Genomic DNA, 15,184 nt, shown 5'->3' with positions numbered 1-15,184 from the left:
ACGCACTCTGTGTCTCGCCTACTAATCCTGCCATAACATGTCTCATTCTCCTAACCAGAACCTTCGAGATTACCTTATATACACACCCCACCATGCTAATTGGCCGCAAATCTTTGATTTCCTTAGCACCAGTAAACTTAGGGGCTAGTGCCACCCAAGTGATATTGGTTTCAGGCGGCAACCTTGAGGATTGGAAGAAGCCCAATACCGCAGCCGTGAAATCCGAGCCAATATCATTCCAACATTTCTTGATGAAATTCATGTTGTAACTGTCACTTCCTAGAGCCTTGGATGAATCACAATCCTACACTGCCTCTTTAACCTCCTCAGGTGACGGTGGCCTCTCTAAAGCAAGAGCATCCTCCTCACTAATCCTTTTCACCAGCCCATCTCTAAAACCCACCATAGGGGATCTCTCTTGATGATATAAGCCCTTATAAAACTCCCTAATGGCAATCTTTATCCTCGCTTGATTCCTTACCAATCTTCCATTAATAAGCAGAGAGTCAATCCTATTATTTCTCCTTCTCGCAGAAGCCAAGTTGTGGAAATATCTCGTATTTTTATCCATGTCCCTCACATGCCTCGACCTCGACATCTGCTTCCAATGTAGCTCTTTCCTCACATACCATTTTTCGCAGCAGGTAACTAGCGCCTTCCGTCTTGCTTCCACTGTCCCATCATAGTTCCCATTACTAACCATGTCATCAATCTTCCGAATCTCTTCCTCCAACCTCATAATTTTGTTGTCCATATCACCAAAGTTGTCTCTATGCCATCTTCGCAGAGGAACCGTCAACGCCTTCAGTTTATCGGTGAACTGTAGCTCTCCCAACCCTCTCCATTCCTCCTTGACCATTCTTAAGAATCCTTGATGTGTAAACCACGAATCTAGACTTCGGAACGGTCTCGGTCCGTCTCTTAGCCTCTTTTCTTCCACTATAATAGGGCAGTGATCTGACAGACCCCGTGGACCACCCCTCAAGCGAGTCTCTGAGAATGCCTCCAGCCATTCTAAGCTAACCAAAGCTCTATCAATACGGCTACAGGACTGTCCTCTGAACCATGTAAACTTTCGGTCAGTAATCGGCAGGTCCACCAAGCCCATGTCATTTTTCCAATTTTTACAGTCTTGCGCCGACAAAGGTAAACTATCTGAGCCTCGTCTTTCTTCCACTTGTGTAATCTCGTTAAAGTCTCCTAAGAAACAACAGGTTCCTGGGCACAAACCAGCCATGTAACTCAACTCCTCCCACACAACAAGTTTCTCATCTCTATTATGAGCACCATAAATCAAGAAGACAGCACAGTTAATAGAGTTCTCCAACAGGATCCCTTCAACACATAACCATCGCTCACCTTTATAGCAATTTCTCATTTTAAAGAACCCATCATCCCACATTAACAACAACCCGCCAGATGCACCGTCAGACCCCACATACTCCCACCCTGCACAACCATTCCCCCAGATTTTCATAACATCGTACTTTGTCACTAACTGTCTTTTAGTCTCTACCAAACCTAACATATTCAACCTATGCCTCCTCTTAAGTTCTTTTACCATTCTAATCTTTCCATCATCCCTTAACCCCCTGACATTCCAAGAGCTAATGATCATTTGAAATTATTATTACACACCTTGTTGTGATTTTTGGGTCTGCTCCGTCTTGCTTTAGCCTTCTGTTTTGCCAATCTTCTTTTTCGCGCAATTTCTTCATTCTGTTCTTGTAGAATAGCCATAATGTCCTCTTCTTCATTGACCAGCATTGCTCCTGATTCTTTTGCTAACTTCCAGGTCTTTTGGTTTTCCATCAGTTGCTCATCCAAATTTCCACCATCACTATTACTGTCCTTTTCATCATCGGCATGTCCTTGTTCCCCTTCATGGTTGTCTTTGTCAGTGCATCCCTCCTCCACATTTTGAGCTCTCAATCTTCTATCACTGGACGGGTCAATTCCCTGGCCTGCCTTCTCAACATCAGTGTTCACACCACCAATAATTTGCTCATCGGCATGTTTGCTGTAAACTTCATTAGCCTCTACATCCTCGTTAACGTGCGTGTACGTATTCCTTTGATCCTCCTCTAATGGCAACACTGCCCCCTCCACCATGCCAGCATTTTTTGCCCTCCGATAGACCCCCACAACCACCGATACAGGCCCTCTTTCATCCTTCCTCGCGACAACAGCGCCGCCTGACCCCGATCTACTGCCAGCAGGCCCTGGGGCTACGTCACCATCAGTCAGTCTCCTCCTCGGTTTGTCTCCACCGTCGGAGGCATCACTTCCGTCTACTTCGTCTCGGCTTCCATCTTTGCCGCGTTCCAATTCCATAGCCTCCAACCTGCACAAGCGGCGCCCTGCTCCAGCCCATGCATCGTGTATGACTCGACCAGCTCCACCTTCTTCCTTGACGAAATTGGTTCCATGAAACTCAGCAACGCATGGCCTCCGTAACGGCGCAGACTGAGGTGCGCCCAGCATTCCTTTCCTCTGGATCTGTCCAACCCGGCCCACATACTCTTGGTCCAGCCCATGGTAGCAGCAAACGAAAGTCCTGTTCCCATTAGGCAATGAATTTGGGCCTTGACCCATCAACCTGTTTTTGAGGTGATAATCATTTGTGGGCCTATTAGTAACACCCATGCAGTTTCCAATAATTTGCTTACTCATCAGCCCATCATGACTATAGCTATAACACCAAGGAATGGTCAGTTCCGAGTCCCCCTCGTTGCTCTCTTCCAATCCCACAGAATCTGTCACTCCTACATTATCGCCATTAATTTGCTGAGACGTTACCATTTTCAATTGATTGAGCTTTAAATTTTCATTACTCCATTCGTTTAAATTTGTTTCTGAAATTACTAATCTGTCCTCGTCTTCAACCTCCTGCCGTATCTCCCCAGTAACTATTAACGCTGCCTGATCTTCGTAACCGATAAAATTTGGAGAACTATTCACCGTTGCAGCATCAGCAGCAAGACTTTTAGTTGTTTGATTAATTTGGTGAATGCAATCCACTATGTCATCCACCCTTTTTTCCAAATTACATTGTGAACTATAGACCTCCTGCCCCACCTCTTTTACCAAGACGTCGAATCCACTTGTACCTAGTGTGATATGAATCCATTCATTGATCTTATCCATGCTACAAGTATCAATTAGAACACGACCAACACTAAAAGAGGCGCACGATTCTGTCCCCTTGTCACAGCCAACCACCTCTCCCCATTGGCTACCTATCTTCGTGAAAATTTCCACTGTCCAAACATGTAATGGAACCCCGAAGCACTCTAGCCATACTCTTCGGGATTCACTTCTCTCCGATTCGTCCCACCTCCATACACTATGAAATATCTGTAGTAGACTATTCATTTTAAACGTGTACGTCTCTTCAGCATTCAAAAGGGTGTCAAAAGTCAACAGAGCTTTATATGCTCCCATCTCACGTACCTGAATGACTTGCGGAAAATTCTTAGCAATCATATCCTGTAAAGATCTCAAGTCAATTGCCGTTGTTGTTCCACCTATTAAACTTTTCTGCAGCCAGTTTAAATTTTCTTTCGCCATTGCCACTTCTAATTTCTTCGTCCACCCATTCCCATGTGGATCTTGGATCTTCTTATCTTTTCTCACATCCTTAGAACTACTAGCTGGAATGACTGGGCCACTCTCACATTCTCGTTGTGGCTGACGTGCGCGTTCATTTTGGATGTCGCCTCCTTCCTGTATCTTCTTTGTGGTGTTAACGACCGACAGTCTCTGGTATTTTGCTCCTCCAACAGACATAATCTTGCCTCTCAGTCTCATACGATTCATCTCTGTTATGGCCTTCAAAGCTCCTCCCCTCGTAGTGTACCGTATGAACGCAAAGATGTATAAGCTCCCATTTTTTTGCTTACGAGATAGGTAGATGTCGTTTATGCGTCCAGTCCAACTGAAAAGCTGGAATAATTCTCTCTTTGAAATGTCCTCTGGAAGGTTATCTACGAAGATCGAGAATGATTCCTTTTCCAATCACTGATACTCTTCTCGGTTCCAAACCCTAGGATCTCTGATCTGATTCCTAAGACTACCACTCACCGTGTTTCCCACCCACACTCGCTCTCTCTCGTTCTCTCTCATCTCTGAACCCCTATTAGCCAATAAATTTCAATCATATCTTTTTCAAAATCAATTTCAAAATCTTCTCTAACTTCTTATCTTTTCAAAATTGATTTTCAAATCTTTTGTAATTAACCACTTAACTTTTTGTTTGATTTTAAAACTTTACTATTTCTTATCTTTTTCAAAACTACCTAACTACTTTTCTCTCTCTTATTTTCGAAAACTCCTCACCACTTTTTCAAAATTCCTTTTTAATTAACTAATTATTTTAAATTTTAATTTTATTTTATTCCTTTTAATAATTTCGAATACTAACCAATAATTAAAATAAAAACAAAAATATTATCCTTTTATTTTAATTTAAAATTTGAATTCTCTCTCTCTCTCATCTCTTTCTATTTATTTATTTACTAATACTTCTCTTCTCTTATAATTCAAACCCTTTCTCCCTCTCTGTGTTCGAATTCTTCATTTTCTCTCTTCTTCATTCTACTCTTCTATTCTTCTACTCACATAAAGGAATCTCTATACTATGACATAGAGGATTCCTATTCCTTTCTGTTCTCTTCTTTTTCATATGAGCAGGAGCAAGGATAAGAACATTCTTGTTGAAGCTGATCCGAAACCTGAAAGGACTCTAAAGAGGAAGCTAAGAGAAGCTAAAGCATAACACTCTGAAGAGGACCTGACAGAATTTTTTGAAAAAAAAAAAAAGAAGAGATGGCAGAACCCAACAACAATGGTGGAGATGCAAGGAAGATGCTTGGTGACTTTATTGCACCCTCTTCTGACTTCTGTGGAAGGAGCATCTCAATTCCTGCAATTGGAGCAAACAACTTTGAGCTTAAGCCTCAATTAGTTTCTCTAATGCAGCAGAACTGCAAGTTTCATGGACTTCCATTGGAAGATCCTCATCAGTTTTTAGCTGAATTCTTGCAAATCTGTGACACTGTTAAGACCAATGGGGTTAATCCTGAGGTCTACAGACTTATGCTTTTCCCCTTTGCTGTAAGAGACAAAGCCAGGACATGGTTGGACTCACAACCTAAAGATAGCCTGAACTCTTGGGAAAAGTTGGTCAATGCTTTCTTGGCCAAATTCTTTCCACCTCAGAAGTTGAGCAAGCTTAGAGTGGAAGTCCAAACCTTCAAACAGAAGGAAGGTGAATCCCTCTATGAAGCTTGGGAAAGATACAAGCAATTGATCAGAAGGTGTCCTTCTGACATGTTTTCAGAATGGAGCATCATATGTATATTCTATGATGGTCTGTCTGAATTGTCCAAGATGTCATTGGACCACTCTGTTGGAGGATCTCTTCATCTGAAGAAGACGCCTGTAGAAGCCCAGGAACTCATTGAAATGGTTCCAAATAACCAGTTCATGTACACTTCTGAAAGGAATCCTATGAATAATGGGACAACTCAGAAGGAAAGAGTTCTTGAGATTGATACTCTGAATGCAATATTGGCTCAGAACAAAATATTGACTCAACAAGTCAATATGATTTCTCAGAGTCTGTCTGGAATGCAAGCTGCATCATGCAGTACTAAAGAAGCTTCCTCTGAAGAAGAAGCCTATGACCCTGAGAACCCTGGAATGGAAGAGGTGAATTACATGGGAGAATCCTATGGAAACACCTATAATCCTTCATGGAGGAATCATCCAAATTTCTCATGGAAGGATCAACAGAAGCCTAATCAAGGCTTCAGTAACAATAATGATCGGAGAAATAGGTTTGGCAATAGCAAACCTTTTCTATCATCTTCTTAGCAACAGACAAAGAATTCTAAGCAGAGCCACTCTGACTTAGCAACTGTAGTCTCTGATCTATCTAAGACCACTCTCAGTTTTATGACTGAAGCAAGGTCCTCCATTAGAAATTTGGAGGCACAAGTGGGTCAGCTGAGTAAAAGAGTTACTGAACTCCCTCCTAGTACTCTCCCAAGCAATACAGAAGAAAATCCAAAGAGAGAGTGCAAGGCCATAAATATAACCAACATGGCCGAACCTATGGAGGAAGAAGAGGCAGTGATTTCCAGTGAGGAAGACCTCAATGGACGTCCACTGGCCACTAAAGAGTTCCCCAATGAGGAACCAAAGGAATCTGAGGCTCATATAGAGACCATAAAGATTCCACTGAACTTACTGTTGCCATTCATGAGCTCTGATGAGTATTCTTCCTCTGAAGAGGATGAAGATACTATTGAAGAGCAAGTTGCTCAATATCTAGGAGCAATCATGAAGCTGAATGCCAAGTTATTTGGTAATGAGACTTGGGAGGATGAACCCCCATTGCTCATCAATGAACTAAATGATCTGGTTCAACTAAAATTATCTCAGAAGAAATAGGATCCTGGAAAGTTCTTAATACCTTGTACCATAGGCACCATGACCTTTGAGAAGGCTCTGTGTGACCTGGAGTCAGGGATAAACCTCATGCCCCTCTCTGTAATGGAGAAACTAGGGATCTTTGAGGTGCAAGCTGCAAGAATCTCACTAGAGATGGCAGACAATTCAAGGAAACAGGCTTATGGACTTGTAGAGGATATCTTGGTAAAGGTTGAAGGCCTGTACATCCCTGCTGATTTCATAATCCTAGATACTAGGAAGGAAGAGGATGAATCCATCATCCTTGGAAGATCCTTGCTAGCCACAGCAAGAGCTGTGATTGATGTGGACAGAGGAGAGTTAGTCCTTCAATTGAATGAGGACTACCTTGTGTTTAAGGCTCAAGGATCTTCTTCTGTAACCATGGAGAGGAAGCATGAAAAGCTTCTCTCAACACAGAGTCAAACAGAGCCCCCACACTCAAATTCCAAGTTTGGTGTTGGGAGGCCAACATCAAGGTCTGAGTCTCTGTGAAGCTCTCTCTAAGAGCTTCACTGTCAAGCTATTGACATTAAAGAAGCGCTTATTGAGAGACAACCCAATGTTATTTAATCATATTTATTTTTTTCCATTGTTATTTTATGTTTTCTTTAGGTTGATGATCATGTGGAGTCACAAAAACAACTGAAAAGTGAAAAACAGAATGAAAAATAGCATTAAAAATAGCACACCCTGGAGGAAATGCCAGAATGGGCAGCACTCTAGGCATTTAACGCCAGAAAGGGCTGTCTGGCATCTGGCTGGCGTTAAACGCCAGAAATGGGCAGCAGAGTAGCGTTTAACACCAGGAAAGGTAGCAGAGCTGGCGTTAAACGCCAGAATTAGCACAGATGGGCATTTGAACGCCAGAATGGTGCAGGGACTCAAATTTCTTGACATCTCAAGATCTATGGACCCCACAAGATCCCCACCTACCCCACCTCTTCTTCTCTCCTCTTCACACCTTTCCATAACACTCTTCCCCAAATACCATCACCTATCAAATCCTACCTTCTTCCCCACAACCTCTTCACCACTCACATCCATCCATCATTAAACCCCACCTACCTCACCATTCAAATTCAAACCATTTCCCTCCCAAACCCACCCACACATGGCCGAATACCCTCTCTCCCTTACCCTATAAATACCCCTCTTTACCACCTTCTTCTTCACACAACATACACCCTACTACCCTCTTGGCCAAATTCACACCCCCCTCCATCTCCTCCATTTCTTCTTCTTCTACTCCCTTCTTTCTTCTTTTTTGCTCGAGGACGAGCAAACCTTTTAAGTTTGGTGTGGAAAAATCTCTGCTTTTTTTTATTTTTCCATAACTATTAATGGCACCTAAAGCCGGAGAAACCTCTAGAAAGAGGAAAGGGAAGGCAATTGCTTCCAACTCCGAGTCATGGGAGATGGAGAGATTCATCTCAAAAGCCCATTACTAGAAAAAGGATGGAGCAAACAAGAGAGCCCACTCATGGACCTCAACAAGAGCATGAGAAAATTTCTCATCATGAAATCCCTGAGATGCCTCAAGGGATGCACTTTCCTCCACAAAACTATTGGGAGCAAATCAACACCTCCCTAGGAGAATTAAGTTCCAAGATGGGACAACTAAGGATGGAGCACCAAGAGCATTCCATCCTCCTCCATGAAATTAGAGAAGAACAAAGAGCCATGAGGGAGGAGCAACAAAGGCAAGGAGCTCAAGCACTCCATAAGATCTTCAAGAGGAAGAACTAGCCGCCATCACTAAGGTGGACCCGTTCTTTAATTCCCTTGTTCTTTTTTTTTTTCTATTTTTCGAATTATATGCTCTATGTTTTATCTATGTTTGTGTCTTTATTACATGATCATTAGTGTCTAGTGTCTATGCCTTAAAGCTATGAATATTCTATGAATCCATCACCTTTCTTAAATGAAAAATGTTTTAATTGCAAAAGAACAAGAAGTGCATGGTTTCGAATTCTATCTTGAAATTAGTTTAATTATTTTGATGTGGTGGAAATAATTTTTGTTTTCTGAATGAATGCTTGAACAGTGCATATTTTTGAATTTGTTGTTTATGAATGTTAAAATTGTTGGCTCTTAAAAGAATAATGAAAAAGAAGAAATGTTATTTGATAATCTGAAAAATCATAAAATTGATTCTTGAAGCAAGAAAAAGCAGTGAATAGAAAAAGCTTGCAGAAAAAAAAAGTGGCAAAAAAAATAAAAAAAATAAAGAAAAAAAAGAAAGAAAAAGAAAAAGCAAGCAGAAAAAGCCAATAGCCCTTTAAACCAAAAGGCAGGGGTAAAAATGATCCAAGGCTTTAAGCATTAATGGATAGGAGGGCCCACAGGAATAAAATCCTGGCCTAAGCGGCTAAACCAAGCTATCCCTAACCATGTGCTTGTGGCGTGAAGGTGTCAAGTGAAAACTTGAGACTGAGCGGTTAAAGTCGTGGTCCAAAGCAAAAAGAGTGTGCTTAAGAGCTCTGGACACCTCTAACTGGGGACTCTAGCAAAGCTGAGTCACAATCTAAAAAGTTCACCCAGTTATGTGTCTGTGGCATTTATGTATCCGGTGGTAATACTGGAAAACAAAATGCTTAGGGTCACGGCCAAGACTCATAAAGTAGCTGTGTTAAAGAATCAAAATATTGAACTAAGAGAATCAATAACACTATCTGAATTCTTAGTTCCTATAGATGTCAATCATTCTGAACTTCCAAGGATAAAGTGAGATGCCAAAACTGTTCAGAGGCAAAAAGGCTACAAGTCCCGCTCATCTAATTGAAACTAATTTTCATTGATAAGTTTGGAATTCATTGTATATTCTCTTCTTTTTATCCTATTTTATTTTTAGTTTCTTGGGAACAAGCAACAATTTAAATTTGGTGTTGTGATGAGCGGATAATTTATACCCTTTTTGGCATTGTTTTTACATAGTTTTTAGTATGATTTAGCTACTTTTTATTATATTTTTATTAGTTTTTATTTAAAAATCACATTTCTAGACTTTACTATGAGTTTGTGTGTTTTTTTGTAATTTCAGTTATTTTTTGGCTGAAATTGAGGGACCTGAGAAAAATCTGATTCAGAGGCTGAAAAAGGACTAAAGATGCTGTTGGATTCTGACCTCCCTGCACTCGAAGTGGATTTTCTGGAGCTACAGAAGCCCAATTGGCGCGCTCTCAGTTTCGTTGGAAAGTAGACATCCTGGACTTTCCAGAAATATATAATAGTTCATACTTTGCTCGAGATTTGATGGCCCAAACTGGCGTTCAAAGTTAGCCTAAAACATCTTGGCGTAAAATGCCCAAACTGGCACCAGAATTGGAGTTAAACACCCAAACTGGCACCAAAGTTGGCGTTTAACTCCAGGAACAGCCTAAGCACAAAAAAGCTTCAATGCTCAGTCCAAGCACACACCAAGTGGTCTCCGGAATGGATTTCTGCACTATCTGTACTTAGTTATTCATTTTCTATAACCCTAGGCTACTAATTTAGTATAAAACCTACTTTTAGAGATTTATTTTAATTCTTCTTTTTGGTCTTTGATCTTTGGAACTTGTATGTACACGTTTGGAGGCTGGCCTCATGGCCATGCCTAGACCTTTCACTTATATATTTTCTACGTTGGAGTTTCTACACCCTATAGATATTAAGGTGTGGAGCTCTGCTGTTCTTCATGAATTAATGCAAGTACTATTGTTTTTCCTTCAATTCTCGCCTACTTCTTCTCCAAGATATACTCTTGTTCTTAATTCAGTTAAGTCAGAATGAAGGGGTGACTCGTGACAATCACCCAATCTTCGTTACTCGCTTAGCCAAGATCGCGTGCCTGACAACCCCAAAGCAATCTACATGATGTTCAACGTAGTCATTGGACGACAGCTGGAGTATACTCTCTTGGATATCTAATACACGGACCGAGTCCGTGATTTAGTATCTTCGTGGTATAGGCTAGAACCATTGGCAGCATTCCTGAGATCCGAAAAGTCTAAACCTTGTCTGTGGTATTCCGAGTAGGATTTGGGAAGGGATGACTGTGACGAGCTTCAAACTTACGAATGTTGGGCGCAGTGACAGTGTGCAAAAGGACAATGGTCCTATTCCGACGCTAGCAGGAACCGACAGATGATTAGCCGTGCGATGACAGCGCATGTGGATTTGTTTTCATCTGAGAGGATCATACAGCTTGCCATGGAAGGAGGTAACGCATGGTTGGAAGAAGGCAATAGGAAAGTAGAGGTTCAGAAGCAACAAAGCATCTCCATACGCTTATCTGAAATTCCTACCAATGAATTACATAAGTAACTTTATCTTATTTTGTATTTTATTTATATTTTAATTGTCAAAACCTCATAACCATTTGAATCCGCCTGACTGAGATTTACAAAGATGACCATAACTTGCTTCAAGCCGACAATCTCCGTGGGATCGATCCTTACTCACGTAAGGTATTACTTGGACGACCCAGTGCACTTGCTGGTTAGTTACGCGGAGTTGTGAAGAAGTATTGAGATCACGTTCACGATTTCGTCGCGCACCAAACATGCACCCTATATGTCCACATATAATTACACCAAATAATTTTATTTTCAACAAAAACATAAATATTTTTTTCATATAAAAAAAATTAGTCTTCATTTGACGTAGACTTACTTACCATTAATAATTTTTATAATTATTTTTGTTGATCACAAAATTTTCAACTATTATTTTAATAATTTATCCTTAAAAAATCACCATTATGAATTCTTTTATATGCATATTAAACATGTTTTGAAACATCTAATTATTTTTCTTTTCTCATCTCCAAGCTTCATATGCTCTTTAGGAAAAAGTTTCCTCCAATAATTATTTTGCCCTTGGATTAATACATATATACTATTTAAGGAAGTTTGTACCAAGTACAATCAATTATGCAGAACGAGCAAATGCATACAAGACGGAAATTTGATACAGACAAAGTATACGGAATTAAGCGTATTTTAGCAAATGGAAGATTAAAATGGGAGAGAAAATAAGAAACTCATAAACTGCTTCAACTTCAGGTATCAAATTAAAATTGAGAACTCGTCATCAAATGTGGATGAGGTAAAATACTCATGCCCCTTCCAAAAAATATAAAACCCTCAAAAACTCAGAAAAAATTTAAATAAACTATTAGTTTAGTGTAGAAGAGTAGTTAATTTATCTGTCCCTCAGTTTGAACATAAACAAGATACATTAATACTTTAGCTAACGATAGCATAACGGACACTCTCTCCGAGTCTCTACATAGATGTACGGGCATCATTTTTTTTTTTTTTTGGACCACTCCCAAATTATGTGAAATTATGAAACCCTCTGAACATGAAAAAATGTTCTTACCTTGCTCTACTACGTACGTACTGGCTGATCCCCGGTGGGATGCACTGGAGCCTTCTCTTGCCGACATTTTGAATACCAAAAGTGAAAATAAAATAAAATAATTTCTTATTACCTTAAATTAAACATGACTAGAAGCACTATCTACTGTTACAAGCAATAGAGAGTCATCCTGTTCTTTCTCAACCATTATTTCTTCATATCTTGTCTTCCTTTCATTATTATTCTTCCTGGTTCTCTTGCTTCTTGTGTAAATCTTCTTATCATTACCATGATGATGATCATCTCTTCTTTTCTCACTGTTTATCCACACACCAAGTTGAAGAAGGTGACTTGGACCAGAGGATGCATCAGAAGCCATGGAATCATTATCATCATCATCTTCTATATTTCTTTTATCTCTGCTGTTCCCACCTTTGCCGCCGTCAACAGCAACAACATTATTCTTGTAAAAATTATTCTCGTTTCCATATTCTTCCATATCTACACCACTTCCCCGATTATCATCGTCATCACCATTATCATTATTGTAGATTGGAGAACCGATATAAGTGGTCCATCCAGACTCACTGGTGGTGTTGAATTCTTCAGCTGGTGCTAAATCTTGGGAAGGCTCCATGGAGAAAAAAGCTTTAGTTAGGTATGTATTATTGGATATTGAATGGAAGTGAATCTTAGAGAAACAAGGGGGAAATTAAAATAACTCCAACAAGTTTGGAACTAGAGTTTTCTTATTCTATCATTAATTTTCAATTCTTTAATTTATTTATTTATTTTTTGGCGGCTTCTTCTTTTTTCTATCTATCACAGCTTGGAGTGGCATTATATTCTAAAATAGACACTAACATTAACTGATATTAGACATGGTAGTAATTATATATATAAATATTTAATATAAATATATCTTTTAAGAGAAATGTGCTACTATTAGAATTTATTATTTTTGACAATTAATTAGTTATTAATATTTAATAGTATAGGATAAATCTATAAAATATGTTATTGGATTATTAGACTAAAAAATTAAGTTAATAGTTAAGTAATAGCTAAAAATACTAAATTCTGATGGATTTATATTCTTTTTATAAAATATAACAATATTATTTTTATGAAATTATATTTAAAAATGTTAACAAATATAAAGATAATAAATTAAAATAATTTATATTTTTTAAATTAAAATATTCATATTATTAACAATAATTAATCTCATCAATATGGGAACCCTAGATAAAAATAATGTTCCATGAAAATTAAAGAATAATGGCTATAATATCGAGTAATTTATCTTAATTTTATTTTATAATTTATATTCGGTCATCACAATGCATGTTCGAAATGCAAACTTGCAGTTTTACAGAAAGGACAAAAAGCCTATCTCAACAGTAGTGCAGGTTTTAACCCTCATTATTGAGTCGACAGTGTACGAATTTTGGTTACTTAGCAATTCTATCGCCAAGACTTATTCCATTGCTACAATCACTACAAGACAATCAAAATTAAAGGCGTATAACAAAAACAGATAGCACCCCAAACCAAAGAGAAGGGTTAGGTTTTGTGATTTGTAATTATTAATTAGTTATTATTAATATTTTTAATGATGTGAGATTATATTTAATGATTTAAAATTTTTTTTAGTTAAGTGTAGGTCAAATTTTAATATGTTTTTTAATTTTTTTTAATAAAAAAATGGAAAAACTTTTGGGTATTTTTTCTTTCAATGATCAATCAACCTTTTGGGTCTACTCACATAGTATCCCATTTTATTAAATTATAGAAAAGTAATGTCTAATTTGGTCTCTAAATTTTTAGTGTTCGTTAAAATAGTTTTTAATTTTTAAAAATAATTAAATTAGTTTATAAATTCATAAATTATGAATCTCTTTTATCTTTAATTAACTGTCTTTAATAAAGTATTAATATAAGACATGAAATATTAATATGACTTACTTAATAGTAAAATGATATGACTAAAACGTTATTAGTATGATTAAATATATATTTTAAATGGATTAACTTGATTTATTTTAGTTAATTTTTTTATATTGGTAAAAAAAATAAAATGAGTCTAATTAACCAATTTTTGATACTTATTTTATTATTCTAAAATTTTAACTGTTATTTTACTGTTAAAACTTAAAAATATCATATTGATATGGTATCATTTTATATCAATACTGTGTTACTGACATTTAAATTAAAAATGATTGGAAATTCATAATCTATAAATTCAAATATTAATCTAATTATTTTCAAAAATTCACTATAAAAAATACCTATTTAGCAATATTTTTTTTAGATTATATTTAAAAAGATAGCTTATTCATAGAATAAACTATATTTTTTTCTGTGATATTTTTTTATAGTAAAATAAAAAATACAGTTATAACATCATTTAAAAAATAACTCTTTAAATAATAAAAAATTACTTATAAAATATAATCTAATTTTAATATCAAAAACTAATTTAATAAACGTTCGAAATTCCAAAAAACAAATTGAATATTACCTCAACTTATATTACAAGTTTGAAATCTCCACATATATGCTAAATGGAGGGTAGATTTTATTAGGAAAACGGCATATGGGTGGTACTATTCTTACAGATGTTTCAACTAGAAAGGACACCTAACTCGCAGTCAAATTTCTTATGGTGATTTATAAATGTGCCCAATTAATAGGGATGGTAATACCACCCAAATTTGCGGGTATCTACCCCACCCCTACTCATTCGGGGCGGGTAATTATCCGTTCTGTACTGGGGCGGGTTTTTAGCGGGACGAATTTTTGGAGGAGCGGGGCGAGGTGGGGTCGGGTTTAAGTAATACCCGCCTCTACCCGCCCCGCATATATATAATATATATAATTTTAATATATAATATGTATAATATATGTAAAATAATTAGTAAATGATTAATAATATTGTATCATATTTAAATTTTTATTTTAATTTATGTTATGTATGTGATGATGGTTATATAAATTTTGAATTTTGATTTTATTTATTGGATTTTAATAATTATAGGGGCGGATAGGAGCGGGGCGGGTACTCGCAGGAACGAGTTAGAGTTCAACGTTTTACTACCTGCGAGTAGAAATAGGACGGATTCTATGTGAGTTGTTGTACGATGGGCGGATCGAGTAGAATATAAACCCACCCCATTGCCACCCCTACCAACTAATTAAAATCATGCATACAATGTGAAAATTTTATAGTCATATTTTTTGAGTATATGAATATATAACATAGGGTTGAGAACGTATAGACAATTTTTTAAAAACACGTTTTTTTTTAATAAATAATCTTGAATTAAAAGTGTTTATCAAAGACAGAAGAGAATTAAAA

At 37.5% G+C, this 15,184-nt stretch overlaps 1 protein-coding gene and 1 non-coding gene across 2 annotated transcripts; both read right to left on the bottom strand.

The window, feature by feature from the left end:
- Positions 1 to 304: 304 nt before the first annotated feature.
- Positions 305 to 1,564, bottom strand: LOC112748706 (uncharacterized). Its single transcript, XM_025796945.1, has one exon. The coding sequence runs from the start codon at positions 1,562 to 1,564 to the stop codon at positions 305 to 307; it is 1,260 nt and encodes a 419-aa protein (XP_025652730.1).
- Positions 1,565 to 5,229: 3,665 nt separating this feature from the next.
- Positions 5,230 to 5,333, bottom strand: LOC112753031 (small nucleolar RNA R71). The gene has a single exon (XR_003177433.1). It is a non-coding gene; the product is annotated as a small nucleolar RNA R71 (small nucleolar RNA).
- Positions 5,334 to 15,184: the final 9,851 nt, after the last annotated feature.

This window comes from Arachis hypogaea, chromosome 15 (genome assembly GCF_003086295.3).
Source record: "Arachis hypogaea cultivar Tifrunner chromosome 15, arahy.Tifrunner.gnm2.J5K5, whole genome shotgun sequence".
Classification (NCBI taxonomy): Eukaryota; Viridiplantae; Streptophyta; class Magnoliopsida; order Fabales; family Fabaceae; genus Arachis; species Arachis hypogaea.
The sequence above is the reverse complement of the archived record's forward strand: the minus strand, read 5'-3'. Positions and strand labels throughout refer to the sequence as shown.

Coding starts and splice junctions, on each gene's coding strand:
- LOC112748706 (XM_025796945.1), bottom strand. CDS start 1,564: ATGGTAAAAGAACTTAAGAGGAGGCATAGGTTGAATATGTTAGGTTTG.